This window comes from Camelina sativa, chromosome 15 (assembly GCF_000633955.1).
Source record: "Camelina sativa cultivar DH55 chromosome 15, Cs, whole genome shotgun sequence".
Taxonomy (NCBI): domain Eukaryota; kingdom Viridiplantae; phylum Streptophyta; class Magnoliopsida; order Brassicales; family Brassicaceae; genus Camelina; species Camelina sativa.
Genome location: NC_025699.1, coordinates 19,940,037 through 19,958,415, shown reverse-complemented (window position 1 = coordinate 19,958,415; position 18,379 = coordinate 19,940,037). Strand labels below are relative to the sequence as shown.

General features: G+C 36.7%; 4 protein-coding genes across 6 annotated transcripts; 1 reads left to right on the top strand and 3 right to left on the bottom strand.

The window, feature by feature from the left end:
- On the top strand, positions 297-2,670 carry LOC104699511 (serine/threonine-protein kinase At5g01020; the record flags this gene model as incomplete). Its single annotated transcript, XM_010468845.2, is given in 5 exon segments — positions 297-582; positions 683-818; positions 1,387-1,523; positions 1,667-1,790; positions 1,996-2,670. Coding segments are annotated over 5 exon segments (1,201 nt in total), but the record flags the coding sequence as incomplete, so codon positions are not given.
- On the bottom strand, positions 2,752-6,885 carry LOC104747243 (microtubule-associated protein TORTIFOLIA1-like). Of its 3 annotated transcripts, XM_010468843.2 has the most exons (9): positions 6,758-6,884; positions 6,634-6,685; positions 5,528-6,254; positions 5,187-5,381; positions 4,995-5,097; positions 4,245-4,894; positions 3,357-4,034; positions 3,104-3,269; positions 2,752-2,940 (listed from the first exon to the last, which is right to left on the bottom strand). In XM_010468843.2, the coding sequence occupies exons 3-9, from the start codon at positions 6,194-6,196 to the stop codon at positions 2,927-2,929; spliced, it is 2,475 nt and encodes an 824-aa protein (XP_010467145.1). In that variant the 5' UTR covers positions 6,197-6,254; positions 6,634-6,685; positions 6,758-6,884; the 3' UTR covers positions 2,752-2,926. The 3 variants fall into 3 exon arrangements, with proteins under 3 accessions (XP_010467145.1, XP_010467146.1, XP_010467144.1); XM_010468844.2 differs by lacking the exon at positions 6,634-6,685 and having other exon boundaries at positions 6,758-6,885; XM_010468842.2 differs by having other exon boundaries at positions 6,634-6,884.
- On the bottom strand, positions 10,265-12,642 carry LOC104747241 (sugar transport protein 7-like). Its single transcript, XM_010468839.1, has 4 exons — positions 12,182-12,642; positions 11,776-12,095; positions 11,075-11,701; positions 10,265-10,952 (listed from the first exon to the last, which is right to left on the bottom strand). Exons 1-4 carry the CDS (start codon positions 12,324-12,326, stop codon positions 10,503-10,505), a joined length of 1,542 nt encoding a protein of 513 aa, XP_010467141.1. The 5' UTR covers positions 12,327-12,642; the 3' UTR covers positions 10,265-10,502.
- Positions 12,743-18,373, bottom strand: LOC104747242 (cycloartenol synthase). The gene is made up of 18 exons (XM_010468841.2): positions 18,067-18,373; positions 17,581-17,766; positions 17,410-17,499; positions 17,008-17,202; positions 16,826-16,910; positions 16,095-16,261; positions 15,664-15,852; positions 15,390-15,503; positions 14,840-14,962; positions 14,633-14,755; positions 14,460-14,558; positions 14,246-14,302; positions 14,056-14,102; positions 13,822-13,965; positions 13,537-13,714; positions 13,361-13,441; positions 13,183-13,266; positions 12,743-13,100 (listed from the first exon to the last, which is right to left on the bottom strand). The coding sequence occupies exons 1-18, from the start codon at positions 18,262-18,264 to the stop codon at positions 12,981-12,983; spliced, it is 2,280 nt and encodes a 759-aa protein (XP_010467143.1). The 5' UTR covers positions 18,265-18,373; the 3' UTR covers positions 12,743-12,980.

The following is an 18,379-nucleotide window of genomic DNA, read 5'->3' as shown; positions in this document are numbered from 1 at the left end:
TTTGGGTTTCTTAATAATCAAAAAAAGTTACTGAATTTGGATGAAATTGGAAAACTTTTCAATTTTTTTTCTTTAGGTTTCTGGGTAAATTGGGATCATGGTGATTTCGTATTAAAATTTTCCAGAGAAAAAAAAAAAAAAAAAAAAAGTTACTAAATTTGGATGTAGTTTGCTGAAAAATTTCAACTTATCTTGTGCTGATGATGCGTTGTGTTGTTTCTGCACTATGTTGGTTTTGTTGGGACAGCAGGGAAAAAATCAGCTGTGTATCTAATGAAGTCAGATTGTCAAGATTCTTCTTCTGTTGGTAAAGTGAGTGCAAGTGGTGGCTTGTCTTTGGCTCCTAAAAACATTAAAGATCTTCAGTCTAATCCAGGATATGAAAATGTTGATATTTTCACCTACGAGGAGATGAAGGTTGCTACTAAGCAGTTCAGGCCAGATTATATTCTTGGTGAAGGAGGTTTCGGAGTGGTCTATAAAGGAGTTATAGATGAGTCTGTCAGGGCTGGTTACAAGTCTACCAAAGTTGCCATCAAAGAGCTTAATCCAGAGGGCTTCCAGGGAGACCGAGAGTGGCTGGTAAAATTGGTCTTTTTTATTTTTTATTTTATTCAAAAACTTAAAAAGCAGTGACTGGCACACTAAATGTACTTGGGAATGTGATATTCATTTCCTGTAGGCTGAAGTCAACTATTTAGGACTGCTTAGTCACCCGAATTTGGTCAAGCTCATTGGCTACTGCTGTGAAGATGATCACAGATTATTAGTCTATGAATACATGGCAATGGGGAGCCTTGAGAAACATCTTTTCCGAAGTAAGTTTCCCATAATCTAAAACGTGAAGATTGAAATTAAGTATGCCCTCTTTACTGTACTTGCTTTATCGTAAACCACAAATGACTTTTTTTTTCCTTGAGATTTTGGTTTTAGTTTTTCTTGACATACACTTTCATATTAAATGCCATTCTTGCATTGCATATACTTGTTGAAGATGGAGCATATCTGAGTTTGAGTTATTCCAGTCTTTTAAGTAAAATATTCTTGAAGAAAGAATAAAGCATCATATGAACAAGATCTTTTAATACCGACTAAATACATTGTTGAAATATGCTTTGCAAACCAAGCACTTTCTAGTGTTCTAAAGAACAGTCAATAGACTATATGTACCCAATAGTTTAACGTAAAAACCACTTACGAAGGCGTAGTTTAAGATGAGGTGGGAGTTAGTAACTGGTAAAATATGAAGCAAAAATAAATGATTTAAGGTTCGGACGAGTTGTTAGACGTGATGTTAATGTTTCTGAACAAAAATTATTACAAATAAAATGACTGTTATAAATGGAGTAGTGACGATATGTGTCTTCTTTTGGAATTCACTGGCAGGAGTTGGATGCACTTTGACATGGTCGAAAAGAATGAAGATTGCTCTTGATGCAGCCAAGGGTCTTGCATTTCTACATGGTGCTGAACGCTCCATCATATATCGGGATCTGAAGACTGCAAATATATTGCTAGATGAGGTCAGCTATTGCGTCCTTTGTTTTGAAATTACATAGATTTCTTCAATAGGGGTAGTCTACAAAGACATAGAGTTGTCATTGAAATAACCTTGTTTTCTACTTTTCCAATTTGTCTGCCCCTGAAAGTTGTAATGCTTGTGCAGGGTTACAATGCTAAACTCTCTGACTTTGGACTAGCAAAGGATGGTCCAAGAGGAGATCAAACACATGTCTCAACACGTGTTATGGGGACTTACGGATACGCTGCTCCTGAGTACGTAATGACAGGTCTGTCTTTACTATTTTTCCATATGCATTCATAATTGGTAAAATAAGATCGATGTCAGCATGGTCAACTGTCAAGTACCTAGTGAAATCGTAGCTGGTTCTTCTACCAGTGTTAAAAATGACCCTTTTAAAATATATGCATACTGATATTGTCACATTAGGTAATCGCTTTGTAAATGGGTCAAAAATTTGATTGTTGTAATAGGACACTTGACATCCAGAAGTGATGTTTATGGATTTGGAGTACTTCTCCTTGAGATGCTCCTTGGGAAGAGGGCGATGGACAAAAGCAGACCTTGCAGGGAGCATAACTTGGTAGAGTGGGCACGACCACTGTTGAATCACAACAAAAAGCTTTTGAGGATCATAGACCCTCGAATGGATGGACAGTATGGCACTAAGGCGTTGATGAAAGTAGCTGGTTTGGCGTACCAATGCCTAAGCCAAAACCCGAAAGGAAGGCCCCTCATGAATCATGTTGTAGAAGTTCTTGAGACTCTCAAGGATGATGGTGATGATGCTCAAGAGGATGTCATGACTAACCTCCATAGTAGGGGCAAGTCTGTAACCTTATATGATGCTTCTAGTGATTCCCAAGGCACGAGAGATGGGGATGGACAGAGGAGGAGAAGACCGGAAAGTGGTCGAAGCAAGAGCGAAGCCTCAGTCGACACTGACAAATATGTTTCTGCTCTTTCAGAACCAGATACTACCAAAATTTAAGACTCAAGACAAAAAGAATTCACCAGTGATTTGAGACTGTAAGATAAGAAAGTAGCAGAGTTGGCTTAATGTATAAATAAGTTGAGTCTTCGTTTTGGGATCTGTTTTTTGGGATTACAAATATTAGTGCAATATGCAATTTGATGTTTCTCTGAAATTCAAATGAATTTTTGAAGACAATCTTTTTTGTTGGCTGTGTGGGTGAGTAGTAAGTGAAATCTAAAGTTTTAGAACACACTTGGTTAATCCAAATGATCTCATTTGTGGTTTGCACGTGGAAAACAAGGGGGATAAAGGGTAAGGAACTAAAAAGTTTTCAAAAAATCCACACTGACAAGTTTTAGTTCCACTACTTGGGAAAAACATCTGCTTGTAGCTAAACATTGTCTTGTTTACTTCAGAACGCCTAATGATCAGGAGCATTTTCCTGCAAAGAAGAAAGATGTCTTTAATTTGAAAGTAAAAGATTTTACTTGCTGAACCACACCGGATTTAATAGTGTAACGTCTTAACGATTACAGCTTCTATGAATGTACAATGTTTATAAACATATAAGCAAGTTTTCTGTGCAAGGAGAGATCATAGCTTACCCCATAGTTTACGTAACTTCATTGCTATTTGAGTAACTGCTCTCCTCTCAGCAAGATTTGAAAAGTCCATGCCTGAAGCCTCCTGAATTGCAGACAACATTTGGGCTCTCTTTCTCGCAGATGGAATAAGATAATTAGCTCCGTTTGTAGTGCTCAAGTCAGCGACCTAGTTGAAGTAATAGAGTTGAATTCAAGAAAGATTATTCCAGTAGTAGTAGTGATAGCAAATCCAGCATGATTTCAACAAACTTACCTGATGCAACCAAGGAAGTATTGAATTCATGAATCTTCGTTCGAGGAGGTATGACAGGAGTATACTGAGAATTTCATTTATGGTCTGCGATGACATACTCTCCAGCACAGGACCGGTTCTGTCAAGAAGCTCGACAAGCGCTAGCTCATCACCAGAAGAAAGCACTTCTATATACTCTGATTCAACAACATCTTCACAGGAAACACCTGTCACAGGTTTCCTTGATCCACTCATCACCTCTGCGTAATGTTGTCTTATGCTTTGAATTGAATCAGAAGATGTCCTGGTCTGGATCAATGTTTGTCTCCCCTGTCCAATGTTGTTCCAAATGTCCTCTCTAGTATGTTGTTGACCAGTCTTACCTGAAGGATTACCCCTCGTCTTCTCCATGCCCTGTGATTCATTTAGTCTGCTTCTTCCATGTGTTTTGTTCTCCCTTGTCATCGAGTACTTGGAAAATGATAATGTAGATTGCCGATTGCGGATATCCATAGAAGTTCTTGAAGTGCAACTAGAGAGCCTCGGTGACTGGGTACCTTGGTTGTGCTTCACAAAATTGGAGTTTGATATATCTGTATGCAGGACAACGTTCTGAGCTATCCCCTCCACTGCATATTCTAAGCTTGACACCTTGGATTGAAGAACCGAAAAGTTGTTCATTATTCCTGTTGAAAAGGCCTAAAAGTTTAACAGAAGAAGAAAAAGGTATGTTAGTTTGCCCTCATGTTTACCAGCCATTTCTTAAGCATAGGATGGTGTAAGACAGTTCAAAAAATCATGGTGAGATATTGAGAGCACGCATCCTGAAGATGAAAAGGTTGAATAGAGCATCGATAAATTTGTAAACTGGGCAAAGACATTATAGATTGTGACCGGTAATCCACTGACCTGTAGCTGATCTATTAAACGTGACTGTTTATTCTCAATATCTGAGAGTTGTTCACGTACAGAAGCCATTTCATTTGCAATCTGAGCATAGCAGTCATGATTGATTTGAGAGCTTGACACTGTTACAATAGAGTCAAGCCTTGTACGATCTTTCAGCTTGGTTGAGAATGGCTGGTCCTCAGAATAAGTCTCTTCAGCTGCAAAATGCTTACTTGTGATTGCTGGATTTACCATACCAATTGCTCGGAAACTGCTTGATGAAACTGTAATGGACTTAATATCATCATTTTCATTGGTAGCGTCTGTTAAATAGCAATCTGCCTTAACCTCCATTGGAATGTACTCATATGTCACTTCTGGCGTGTTTCTTACTTCTGCAAACGTCTTGGTGATGCAACTGCCCTCTGATTCTTCATTGTGAAGATCAACCTTGGAAACAATAGAAGATTCTGGGAGTGTAATATCAATATGCCAATTATCTTGTTTAGTCTTTCGAGGGTCGTCATTGTAACGTGCAGGTACTTTCCTGGCAGTAACCGGAACCTCTTTCCTTGCAAAATCCGTTACATATTTGTTAGACGTAGCATCCTTCAATTTCGAGTCAGTGGTGCTGAAAAGTTCACTACTCTCTCGAGTTCCATTATAGTTTTCTGCAATTAAGAAACAGATAAACAGAAAGAGCATTTATGAGTCGTCTATGAAAAGAAAAGATGCAAGGATCTGAAGACAAAAACCATTTTTATAACTCACCTTTTACAGAGGATCCAGTTTCAGATGGCTCTGGACTATCAGACCCAGGGACACCTTTCCAATATTGTAAGGCAAGGATAACTGAGTCCCTAACTGGTTTCACCTAAAATAGAAAAGCACAAAGTTAGACGTGTCATTCCAAAAAAGGAGGATCATCTGTAAGAGAGTAAATTTTAGAGAAAGAGTTGGAACTTTATCAAAGCGACATGATTCAAGAGAAGAGATGCAGGAAGCCTTGAGAGGTCCAAGAAACTTTTCACCAGTAGCAGCTATTTCCATAAGTGCTACAGAAGCTGCCTTACGAGTTGTCCAGTCCTTATTTTTAAGGGCATCTTGAAAGCTAGTCATTGCTGAGGACAACACACTGTTTGCCGTTGCCCCACCAGCCTGGATTAGAGTTAATTGCCAATAATCGTTTATACAACCACGTCTAAGAATACCGCTAAAACAAACATGAGAATAGTAGCAGTAGCAGTAGCAGACTCAGAAAGGAATAAAGAAGTAGGAGGATATGGGAATTAGAAGTAGCATACCAGGATGATACTTGTGTTAAGCTCAATAACTGCTGGTTTTGCGATGAAATGGGAGTTATTGAGCAGCTTTACAGTCCGAGTTAACATGCGTTGTATAATAGCAACTGGAGCTTCAGGACTGCTATCAATAACCCTTGCCAAGCATAACGCGGCACCTGACTGCACATACTTATTCTGATCACCAATGGCTTCGAAAAGCGGTTTCACCAAGGAAACAAAGACACCATAGTTGTGGTCTTGTTCATAGCAACTCATCTTGGAAGCCAAAACACCCATTGTTTCAATACATGCATCTCTGACAACAGAATCTGGATCCTTGAGCCGCTTAACGATACTGGAGACCATCTTAGCAAGATATGGTCCAACAAGCGCCTCATGAAACCTAGCTAAAGTAGCCATCAACCTGATGCACTCTTTCCGAACAGCACTCTTCTGCTCAGAGCCAGTGTCCAGAATACAAGAGAGAAAACAAGAAATCTTATCCGGTGCCAGATGCTCAACTGTTGTCTCAAGCTCATCAACTCCTCTCTGATGTGTATCTCTATCCGCCAGCTTGTTTAACGCAGTCACAACCTTCTTCTTCAGCTCAAAAATCGCCTGTTGTGGATTAGCCTTCATGATTCCTCCTCCTCCTCCTCTCCCTTTGACTTGCATGTTGTTGGTCTTCATTATCCTCCAAGATCTATCTGCTACTTGAATCCTACCTACTCTCAAACGCAATCAATACCTGAAAGAACGAACTAGAGTTGAGGCGCAAAAGTATATCATCACAAGACAATATGTAACTGAAGGATTTGGTTTAATAGAAGAAGCAATAATCAACAAAATATATATATATATATATATATATATATCCTCACATCAAAATCATCTAGATAACGCCGAACAACTCCCTAATTTACTCTAAAAAACGCAAATCTAGAATTGGAAAGAGGAAGAAGAAGAAGAAGAAGATATTAACAAAAACAACTAATCGATACGAAACGAACGATTTCTTCATCTCCCGTTTTTATTCGATTCTCCACAGCAAAAAAAAACAAACGCAGAAAAAAAGTGTTATCAACGAAAAAATAAGGTCAGGAGAGAGAGAGAGTAGCGAAACATACTCTGAAGCAGCATCACGAAGATAGTGGTGAGCGAAATGAGTGAGATTAATTCCTGGTGGAGAGAAAAAAATAAAGAGATTCAAAAAGCAGAGAGAGAGAGAGAGAGAGAGAGAGTGAAACATACTCTGAAGCAGAGAGGGAGAGACGAATGAAAATTGGTTTGTTTTCACGGAGCCCCAAGTGTTTTTTTTTTTTATTTTTAAGCAGAGAGGGAGAGACGAAGAAGATCGAGGTTAGGAGAGAGAGGCGCGTGTTCTACAGATTCCTTCGATTCGCGTGTAGTATTTGATTTTGATTTTTGAATCTCGCGCTCGCTCGCTGCAAAGGTTTTTCGAATTTTCTCTTGTGGGGTACACCGAGATTTGGAAAAATTTAAACACAAAAGAGGCAAAAAAGTTTGACTGCAATAACTAACCTTTTTTTTTTTCTTTATCCTGACGCGAGACGCATGTTTCAGAGATCACTGCACTGGGCCTTTAATGGGTCCGGCTTAGTTTAATTCCGAATTTTGTACTAATCGCGGTACCCTTGTTAGTGTAATTTTTATTATTTTTTCGTTATAAATTACATTTTCGCTATTTTTTCCATTGTTATTTAATTTTATGTTAATCAAATAAATTTCCTTGCGGTTGGAATTCACAAGTGGATATATCCTACTATATTAATTGAGAAGTACAAAATTAAAAGTAATCTTGAAAAGTGTAAAAAAATACATTCAATTACCATTATAAATTATTAAATAATAGCTAAAACTGTTGACGGTATAAAAGATAATAATAATTATTAATTACTAATTCATAATCAAGATCTCCTAAGATTGTTTGTATTGGCAAATCTATGCCATCAAAATCACGGGTTAAATGGATAACAATCGATTTAAATTGATTTAAATTAAATACACTAACCAAATATTCCTTTCCAAAAAAATAATAGGAGATTTAGTACATTTTTCAGACTTAATTTGTAAACTAGTACGTTCACTATTCAAAATTAGCAAAGTAGTATATTGACCACTGTTTGTCATTGTTTCACTCTCTTTTTTGCCATCCAATATCCTATCTAATTACAGCTCATGCCATTATTCATCTTTTCTCTTTTTTTTTTTTCAAATAATTGTTAATAAAAATTTTTTTAGAAAACTTCTTATATACAAAAAAAATTATATTTTTTTCTTTACAATTTGATATGAATTTCATCTAATATTTTTTAAACATATTATATTATCCGTACACTATTTTTAAGTATACAGATGTCATTACATCTTATTTAAGTGTACACATTATTAAGAGTACAGATGTCTGTACTCTTAATAATGTGTACAGACATCTGTACACTTAAATAAGCTGTACGGATATATATATATATATATATATATCCGTACACCTAATGCAGTATACGGATTACATATGTACACCTACTAAATTGTACGAATAAAAAATATATATGAAATGTATTTAAATTTATCAAACAAAATACATATCAAATAATAGAGGAAAAATATATATTTTTATGTATCTAAAACATAAAACAAAAAGAATTAGATAGATTTATATTTTTAAATATATTAATATAAATTAAACTGTACACAAATATAAATTTTTTGAATAAAAATATATTTAAAATCATTAAAACAAAATACATATAAAATTATAAATAAAAAAAAATCTAGAGGAGAGAGATGAATGAGAATGTTGAGTGAGAGAGAGATAGGGATGTTTTTTTTTTTTTTGTTAAAAGAGAGATAGGGATGTTGAGTGATTAATTTTTGTAAATTGATTAATCGAGTAAGGGGATTAATAAAGAAGCAAAGTGAATGGAGAAAGAATAGTGATATAGAGATGGGTGTGCAAATGCCCAGAAAAAAAAAACAGGTACAAAATGGAGAGAGAGCGGAGAGAGACGAAGGATGGGGAAAACCCATTTTTGTCATTTCCTAAACCCATTCAATTACCCTATCTCATAAACCATCTATTACACAAACAGTAAAAGGTGATGATTTCTCTAATTGTAAATAGTACACGTACTATATATCTAATTATGTTGTAAAAATATACTAAAACGCCAACTCACCCAAAAATATTCACTTAACAAAATCCCATAAGATATCCACTTAACAAAAAACGTAGGTGTTATTTGTTTCCTTATTTATTCATTCATTTGTTTGTTTATGTGATGACTTACTAAACTATTTATGTATATTGCCAATAATTCCTTAGATGTCATCGGTCAAGTGGTTCATTGTGGAGAACTGCAAGTCGTCGTTAATGCCTCAAACTCAATAAAAACTAAGATTGAGTTCCAAATGAGGGACGAGAAGTATGTCTTTCCCTTATTTATGTCCTCTATTTTTAACTTAATAAAATAAAAATTTACGTAATAGTTTTACAATTAACTGCTATCCCATTTTTTCTTTTCAGTGAGAATATAATGCCCACTACACTATGGGACAATTTTTTGCTGAAATGCTTCACGCAGCTTGCCAAGAAACAGAGGATGGAATTGTGATCTGTGTCATTTGATTTGCTAAGTTAGGTCTTTATAAAGGTACTTTTTAAGGCAATTCTTTAATTTGATGTCCTAATTAAAATTTACAAATATGAAACTAACCTTAATATGTGTAAAAAATTACATTCAATTGCCATTATAAAAACTTAATTAAGATTAATTAATTAAATAAATATAATTAATTGAAAACGAAAATTAGGGACATATATAACAAAATAAATTATAGAAAAGTAAAAAGAAAAATTTATTAGAATCAAAACTAATTCCTACTTAAAAAAAAATTAACAGCTAATCAACAAAACTCTCTAGGTATTAACCCGCGTATTAGATTTTAACGGATTAGATTTTAAAAGTTAATAAATAAAAAATAAAAGATATATATATGGTATTTTATCTAAATCTAAAAAGTTATATTTTTCTTTCAGCCACTGTTTTTTAGGAAAATAAAACTAAGTTGAGATTTAAATATATATAATGCTTGAAGGTGCTTATTACAAAAAAAAATGGAAGCCACAGAAAAAAACAATGAACATTGTTTTCAAATAGGTTTTTCAGAACCTTCACTAGCTATATTTAGTTGCTCTTTTTACACGTTAGTTATATCTTTTTACTTACTTCACAACTATAGCAAGAATTGCGTTTAATTGACAAAGGTTTAAACAATTTTATTCATTACATGGAAATGTTTTATTGACAGGTTTTCAATAAACACTTTTAAAATGCTAAAATTTTAATATAAGCAAATTGAATTTTTAATCACAAACTATTATAAATAACATAATAACAAAACAAATTATTACAGATTTTCTTAAAAGAAAATGTTCAGCCCACGGTCTACCGCGGGTTAGTACCTAGTTTTATTTTAAGTTGTAAGTTGTAAGTTGTAACCAATTAAGAGAGTACATTTGTTGTTATATATATATATATATATGTGTGTGTGTGCTTCTTCTACTCTGTTTTTGGTTATTTCACCAATTAAAAGATAGAATTTTGCATCAGGTGTTAGTATACAATTTTGTTTCTTGCTATGAATACTGCATGAGCTGATACATAACTGTTTCAGTTTCAATATTTCCCATTGAAACTTCTAGGTGGAACTTTTTTAATCAACGTCAGCCCCATCTTTATACTTCGATATGTTGAGCACGTATAAATTTATTGAAGAAAATTAATGGGTTATTGGGATAGTGATCCTGGTACTATCTGATGCGAGTCTGGAGTCACTTTCCCTTTCAGGTTGTTGGAAAGTAACTCTTGTTTAGCAGCTTTTCATATATTGTACTCACACTAAAATGCAACATAAACGTTCATGAATCTTTTTGTAGGTCTATGATTATACATTTGGATGGTATACCTTAACCTTACTATTGTGTTCGTTGTGCATGGCTGCTCTCAGCTTCAAGATTTGCAGGTAATATCTTCTTCCAGAACCAATGTTTCCTCCATATTAGTGTCATCTCTTCAATTGGCACTCCTTTGGTCTCAGGCAAGAGGAAGTAAACGAAGATGGTCATCACGGAAACCGAACCAGCAAAGACAAGGAAAATTCCAAACTTTAGAGCACATAGGAGATATAGGAAAGTTTGGGCAATGATGAAGGACATGAGGAGATTGATAGCAACGGTGATACTCTGCCCCGCAGAACGGGTCTCCAAGGGAAATATTTCACTCGGTATGGTGTAGCCTAGCGGACCCCATGACCATCCGTAGCCTAGAATAAAGAGGCAAACAAAGATGACCAAGAGGATCGAGTATCCTTTTGATAGCTCTTTGTTGTCTCCAAATTTCAATCTCAAGATCACTGAGACTATCACCTGTTTACAAACAACAGTGAGACCAGAGTTAATAACCTAACTCAAAAACCAAAACCCTTTAGACTTGAACTAAAACTTTTTGTATGATGATTGCAAAAAGATGAGCGGTAACATAGTTTAACCTCACAAATGATCATTTGTAATCCACCACTGATGAGCAAAGCTCGTCGTCCTAATCTGTCCACTAATGCAATGGAAATAAAAGTTGAGAGAACAAGGACAGCTCCTACGAGGACTGATGAGTAGAGTAAAGCATTTCCTCCAAATCCCATAGTAATGAACAAAACAGGCGCATAAAAGAGAACGCAGTTTACGCCAGTGAGGATCTGAAATGTTGGCATCAGAATGGCCATAACGAGCTGAGGCCTGTGGCGTTTATGTAGAATTTCCTTGAAAGGATGCTTTATAGAACTCGACAACTCGCTTGCAGCTACCATGTCTTGAAACTCAGTGTTGACGTCTCTTGTTCCTCTTAGTTTCTCCAAGACTTGCCTACCTCTCTCTGTTAATCCTCTCTCGATCAAGCTGGTGGGAGTCTCGGGCAGGAAATAACCACCAAGGGTCATGAGAATAGCCGGAAAAGCAGCCGAGCCAAGAGAGAGCCTCCAGCCCCAAGGCTTGAGCTTTTGCGTGGCGTAACTGATCATGTTGGCTGAAAAGATCCCGAGAGTTGTTGCCAATTGAAACATACTGTTTAGACCCCCTCTTAAATTGGCTGGTGCCACCTCTGATAAGTACACAGGAACTGCCTGAAAGGAAAAACATAAGTTAGATTATACATATTTTGGTCTTCTCATTAACAACATTGTCCTCTCACAAAAACCTGATTTTCAAATCCAACGCCAAAACCGATCATGATCCGTCCTAGAAAAAGCATTTTGAGGTTCACTGATCCAGCATTTACAGCAGCTCCAATTACATAGAAGATCCCTGCACAGATGATGCTTGCAAGTCGTCCATAGTTCCTGGTGACTGGTGAGGCCATCAGAGTTGCAACTAAACCAGCCATGTACAGTAACGAGTTGAAAGCTGCAAGTCCTTGATTGTCGAATTTGCAGTAGTTATTTTCATGAGCATCTCTCTTTTTCTCATACACATCATGGAAAAACTCTCTAAGGAATTCATCCATCGACGTGACACCTCCTGTTAGTAAACAAAAAAACACCATGCCATATATAAACTCACTTGGTCATTACAAATTTGGGTTTTAAAAGGGAATATTACAGAACCTGAGACGCCAATGTCATATCCAAAGATGCATCCACCAATGGCTGCAACAAAACAAGTGACAATGACGAAGCCGGTGACCTTCCCTTGGTATCGTTCAGCCCTCTCATTAACCACCTCCGCTGGCCTCAACGACCTTCCCGCCATTTTCTTTTCTCTGCTCTTCTCTACTTATCGTATTATGATTGTAAGTGACATAATCTGTTCAAATTTTTAAGCATGCGAGAAAACAAAAACAAATGAAAAAGGTACACTAACATCTCTTTTTCATGTTACCGTGTTTTCCGGCTCACTTCATTTTGTTTTGGATGAAGTTAGTTTCCCTCTAGGAGATGGTGATAGTTGCGTAAGGAGATTTTTAAGCCTTGTAGTAGCTTTTGTAGAAGAAATTGCTTTGTTTTCGTCTACATTTCTAGCTGATATTTTATTTTCAATTCTACCAACGGGAAAACTTATTTTAGAGACAACTAATTATTACTTAAATAAATGTAACCAGTCAAAGCCAATTTATAATGAGAAAAGTGGGAAACCACCGGAGACATGACCTAAGCGGAAAACATGAATTGAAAACCAAATACAAGAAAATGTCTGTTTTCACAACAAAAAAAATATATATAAAAAATGACATTTTGCTAAAATCGGTATTCAAGAGAACGAACAAAATCTGCAACCAAGAATTGAGTTCAAGTCAATTACACAAAGATTGGTTCACGAAAGCATCAGAGCACATCCATTACGGATAACACAACTTGGAGCTACGCAGTTCCTTCCCTAGAGAAACAATTACCTCGAACACTTGAGTCATTCTCCTTGTGGCAATAATACCTGACAACGGTACTCCCCCAATGCCCACATCGGGAAAATGTTTCGATACGCAGCGTATGTTATCATGCAGTTTCTGTTGAAGACTCCCATTATTTCCTGAAATAGAGAGCCAATAGATTAATTATTCCGTTATCCAAGAGAAACTCCAAATACCGATGTGATTGATGCAACTTATTACCTGTTGTGGAAAATCACCATTCTCCATCTGTGCATTAATCAAGTATCTTGCAGCCCGGTGCAGTGGTTTTTGATCTACCTCAGCCTAATAAAATACACACAAAGAAATAAAAGTATAAAGAGAGAGAGTGAGTGTCACGATGAACTGAAGTTTAAAGTTTCTTAAGGAATTTACTCACTTGCCCAGCACCAATGAGTGCGAGCAAAGCCCATGCCGTGTTCACGACATGAGACCTGTTGCCTTCAAGGTTTGTATAGACCTATTCATGAAAGTAAAAAACAAAAAAAAAGTAATTCAGCAATTCATAAAGTAGCAGTAAGTAGAATTTAGCTAACATACAAAGTAATTATTAACCTTGTCTTGACATGAAAGATAGCTTTCTCCCCATCCGCCCGAAGGTTGTTGTTTCGACAACAGAAATTCACAAGCTTTAGCAACATGTGGAGAGTTTTTCAATGTTTTTCCAACAGCTACCAGCCCTTTCACTCCAAACCACGTACCATACGTGAAGCAAACAGCCCATGATCCGTACCTAAGGAAATATCACAGGTTACAAGATATACACCAACTAGAAGATACAATGTGCGAAACAGGTGCACCCTGGTGTACGCTTTAGATTTATAATGACTAGAGACTAACCATGAGCCATCTGCTGCTTGAATAGATTCAATGAACTTAACTGCCTTCTCAATGCACTCATCTACTTCCTTCTTCCGATGAACAGGATACAGCTTTCGGAATGATATCAAAGCTTGGATGGCAGCTGATGTACATTCCACGTAACTACAGAACCATTCTTGCGCATCAAAGCAAATTTGCAAAACATAATATAGGATTAACTAGATGATTCAATGGAAGATGCTAGTGCCTTACGGATAATCAATAACAATATCGCCAAAGGTTTCTGCTGGGTTGATTAGCTGCCAACAAAAATGAGTAAACTTTTCCTTAAACCTCAAGCAAAGGGGACTAAGGCAAATATGTGTTGACAAATAGATACAAAAGGTATATGTTATCAGGCTTGAGAACATTACAGATCTTTATCTAGGCACATAAACAATACCTCCAACCAAGGGTATGATCTGGTGAGCTCATATGTTGCGAGGCCTCCATCTGGATTCTGAAATCAGATATTATCTGCTAATTAGACAAGGAAAATGTTTTGGTTTTCGAAATATGCATTTTAAAAAAAATAAAAGGCCAACAGAGCAGAAAGACGACCTATGACTTATCAAAATACCATGTATTTACTACAGGTAATAGAAACCAAATCTAACCTGTAACGAAATGATAACATTAACAGCATCATATAACCGTTTTGCATCTATTGGTTCACCAACAATCTCCTTGGGAACTTTAGATAGCAAAAGAGAAGCCTGAAGAGGAAATAACAAACTCATTACCACCAAGAAAGAAATCCTGAAAGGTCACTCTATCGCTTTATTATTACTTTCAGTCCTTCTGCGGTGCAGTCGGAGATGGGCCAACCGTGATCTGCAGTTGAGAAAGGCCATGCCCCTTTAGAAATGTGGCGGTACCAGTAATTCAGATCTCCAGGGCAGTCTTCTAACACCTATACCATGAAAAGAAACAATCATGAGAGCGAAAAGAGCATCCAGAGAAACATGCTGATCGTCATTAACTGCCTATCACAAACCTGGGAATTCTTTACAAATGAATGTGCTTTTCTCAAAACGGGTCCATATTCTTCGACAAGGTTAGTTGCCAAAATCGCTTGAATAGCAAAACCCGTATCCCATAGCTGGCTTCCGTTATAACCCTGTCAATAGCTGCTGCATTAGAGTATGGACAACAGGTTCAATGTTTATAACTAGTAATTGGATAGAAAGTAAAGTAGGGGTTTTGGTTAGCAGGAAGAAAAAGAAGCATGGTAGAGTGCATAGAAATGTAGATGCTCACAAGATATGATTTTTTTTTTTTTTTTTGGTCACCACAACAAGATATGAAGAAATCTCATTGCTTCTTTATTATGATTCAAAAAATGATTCTATCAAACACATAACAGGGTAAAATCCCCAACTTCATATAGTTAATGTAGTAATGTGATAATGTCATTCTAAGTACTATCATATTTTGAAGTGTATATTTGTATACTGTTTCCAGAGACATAATATTCGTACTGGTTCGGCAGTCACCTTGGTCGATATAATCTACTTAACATAATCATATCTACAAATATGCGGTACCTGCATCTTCATTCCATCTTCAGCTAACCAGAGAAAGTCATGGATTCTTGGTAGGTGCAACTTGAAAGCCTCGGAGTTTGGGTCCTCTACCCAACAGCAAAGCATATTTAATACCTGTTATAAAAGGACAAAACAAAGATGATTAAAGTAGAGGATTCAAAACCAGAAATAAAAGGCAAAGTTGAACATATCCCCATACTGAACTTGTGAAAGAGAATAATAACAATGGTTAGAAAACGTTACAGAGGCTGTTGTGGATGTTTGATTTGCATACCTTGTTCACGGGACCTATGCAGATGTACCTAGTACTCTCATCTTCATAATGAATATGTTCTATTGCGGTTCTAATAGCCTTTTCTCTCAAATTTGCACCAGGCCATCGCATTAGAACAGGCTCAACAATCTTATGAAGTGATGCCCAAAGAATATCTTGGACAAGTGGGTGTGGGTAGTATAAATCCTCCTTCAACAGAAAAGCAACTATCAGCATAAAAACAGTTACCCCTGAGCATCTGACTACACATCTATGTGTATAAGGACCTATATTTGAGTACTGAATAATCTATTAAGAATCATTTAATCTAATTGTGTTATTCAGCCAAACAATATCTCATTAAACTGCAATGCTCAGGTCTTTTAAGAAAGCAAGTAACTCCGTTTAACGGATTAGCTTGTGTTACAGAATCCATCATCCATTCCACGAACCTTTGCGCAAAGGTTGCGGGCTTCATTCCAGTTGACTTCATGATATGGTACAGTGAAAAGCTCCTTTCTCAGTGATAAAACAGTGGAAGTTATGGGACCCACAAACCTCTTTCCATACAAATACGACATTGGCAAGTAAACCATCCGACAATGGCACCACATCCTTCCTGGAGCATGATAAAAAAAACTTATTTTGATGCTTTACTGTGCACTATATCTATATACATCAGAACTAAAAAGCAAGCTGTAGCAAAAGAAACCAAATCCATCTTTCTAATTACACACAGGGTGAATACATTCGATAAGTGTGCTTTGAACAAGCATGAAGCATTAATAGAGCTATGATCAGATTTAAAATTCTTTCGAGATTTACTCTACTTGAGTTGTCCATGAACAATGGTATTCCATATCATAAAGTCTGGGATAATCTACTGCTTATGGAGCTCATCACCAATATAACCATATTTAAATCCCCACTAAAGTAGTTGGACCTAAGGAAGTATAAAGGAGACAAAACAGTTACGGGCATGGTTACAGCACTTAGGTTTTTCCGTTCTCCATATCATTGTATAGCTATTGAACCAAAAATTGATTATAAGAGGCACATCCTTTGAAAGAATAATTTAGTCGACCAACAATTGAAGACTGGGAAAAGAATAAGCTTAAACAGTATCCAAGTTGAGAGAGTCAAGAACACACGAAATTGTCGTTGTACAAATATTTATGAGCACCTGGATGGATTGGTAGGAAATACGGAAGAAGCCATATCTCAGGTGGCAGTGGGTTATTTCCAGACCATTCAAAAGCTCCCAGTACCTTTATTTACAGTAATAGCAGATCCAAGCAAAAAAGTAAGTCAAGTAACAGAAATATTCAAAATGATAGGGACAGATCGAAGGCAAGATTTCAGTACCGAGAGCCACATTTTCCCCCAAGATGTGATATTGGTAGCACCACCATGATTTAGAATCCAATCTCGCCCTTTCTCCATAGCTCCATCTCCATCGTTAGGTCCTTCTCCAAGCAACCTTAGAGTAACATAGTTCAAGACAGACCCAAACATGGTGCTAGGGCCCTCAATATGTAAACCCCAACCTCCGTCCTCATTCTGAAACCATGTAGCGTCAACAATCCGAAATTAGATGAAGGAACTCCTTGAAACATAGAGATGTGTGTACACAAACAACTACACATGTATTTTTGTATGAACATATTATGTATCTAAGAAGATAAAGAACAGTATAGGAAAATCCAAAAATCAGCCATTTGCGAGGAATCAGAATTATCAATGATTAAGATAGGAGAAATTTCTTGCCTGATGATTATAGAGATAACGGTGCATTTCTTGTTTATGTTGTTCCGACAATACTGTATTCAGTGCACCAGTTATGGAGAGTGTAATTATCTGTAATCAGCATCAAGCTTTCAGCAAAAAAAAAGATTCGCAAAAAGAAAGCTTAGCGAGACGAACTATATATGAACTGACCAGTCCTGGGAGAAGAAACATAGGACCACCATAATCGCCTGGCCAGTGCCCGTCGTGCGCCTGTATTGTTGAATAGAAATCTAGACCCCTCTTCAACGTGTTTTCCACAATCTTCTCAGTAAGATCATCAGTATCGTCGATTTTGACTTGAGGTAAAGCTGGGCTAATCAAATTTTCTCTTGAAAACTACAGACAGAGAAAGAGAGATAGATAGAGAGATCATTTTCAGATCAGAAAACAACAATAATGATTACAGACTAAGCTGCTTTTGTTTGTTTTTGTTGCTTCATGCTTAGAAATTAGTTCTATTTGTAATATTATTGTAAACTAGAGTAGAGATCCACATGAAGTAGTAGTACTATACTTGGTTTTGGTTCAGTAAAGGGGGGCTAACAATAACACAGTCGTCAATTAGAAAGAGCATCTAATTTGAATTGATTCCAGGTGAAACAATAACACAGTGCAAGTCAAGTGAGGGTACCGTACCTGAAGGCGCATAAGCAGATCGGAGCTATGTTTCTTCAAGAATCGGTTCTCCGTGAAAGACTTCCTAGCTTCCTCCACGGCAGCGAGCTCTTCAGGCGTACCGAGACTCGGATCGAACTCCCAAAACTGCCGTCCGACGTGATTATTGGTGGTTCTCAGCCATGGACTACCGCCTTCGGCGATCTTCAGCTTCCACATGATGGGCTCCGAAGATGCCCGCCTTGAATCACGAAATCGGAGATTGAAGTATTCGGATCAAGAGATCACACCAAGATAGAGAGAGAATACTGTGGCTTTTTTTTTTTTTTTTTTT

Coding starts and splice junctions, on each gene's coding strand:
- LOC104747243 (XM_010468844.2), bottom strand. CDS start 6,196: ATGAAGACCAACAACATGCAAGTCAAAGGGAGAGGAGGAGGAGGAGGA. Junction 5,382..5,527: donor TTAACACAAGTATCATCCTG/GTATGCTACTTC, acceptor ACTCTAATCCAG/GCTGGTGGGGCAACGGCAAA. Junction 4,895..4,994: donor AACTGGATCCTCTGTAAAAG/GTGAGTTATAAA, acceptor TCTTAATTGCAG/AAAACTATAATGGAACTCGA.
- LOC104747241 (XM_010468839.1), bottom strand. CDS start 12,326: ATGGCGGGAAGGTCGTTGAGGCCAGCGGAGGTGGTTAATGAGAGGGCT. Junction 11,702..11,775: donor GCGTTGGATTTGAAAATCAG/GTTTTTGTGAGA, acceptor TTTTCCTTTCAG/GCAGTTCCTGTGTACTTATC. Junction 10,953..11,074: donor TACAAATGATCATTTGTGAG/GTTAAACTATGT, acceptor GTTTGTAAACAG/GTGATAGTCTCAGTGATCTT.
- LOC104747242 (XM_010468841.2), bottom strand. CDS start 18,264: ATGTGGAAGCTGAAGATCGCCGAAGGCGGTAGTCCATGGCTGAGAACC. Junction 17,203..17,409: donor GTTATCTCTATAATCATCAG/GCAAGAAATTTC, acceptor ACATGGTTTCAG/AATGAGGACGGAGGTTGGGG. Junction 14,756..14,839: donor CATTTGTAAAGAATTCCCAG/GTTTGTGATAGG, acceptor TTCATGGTATAG/GTGTTAGAAGACTGCCCTGG.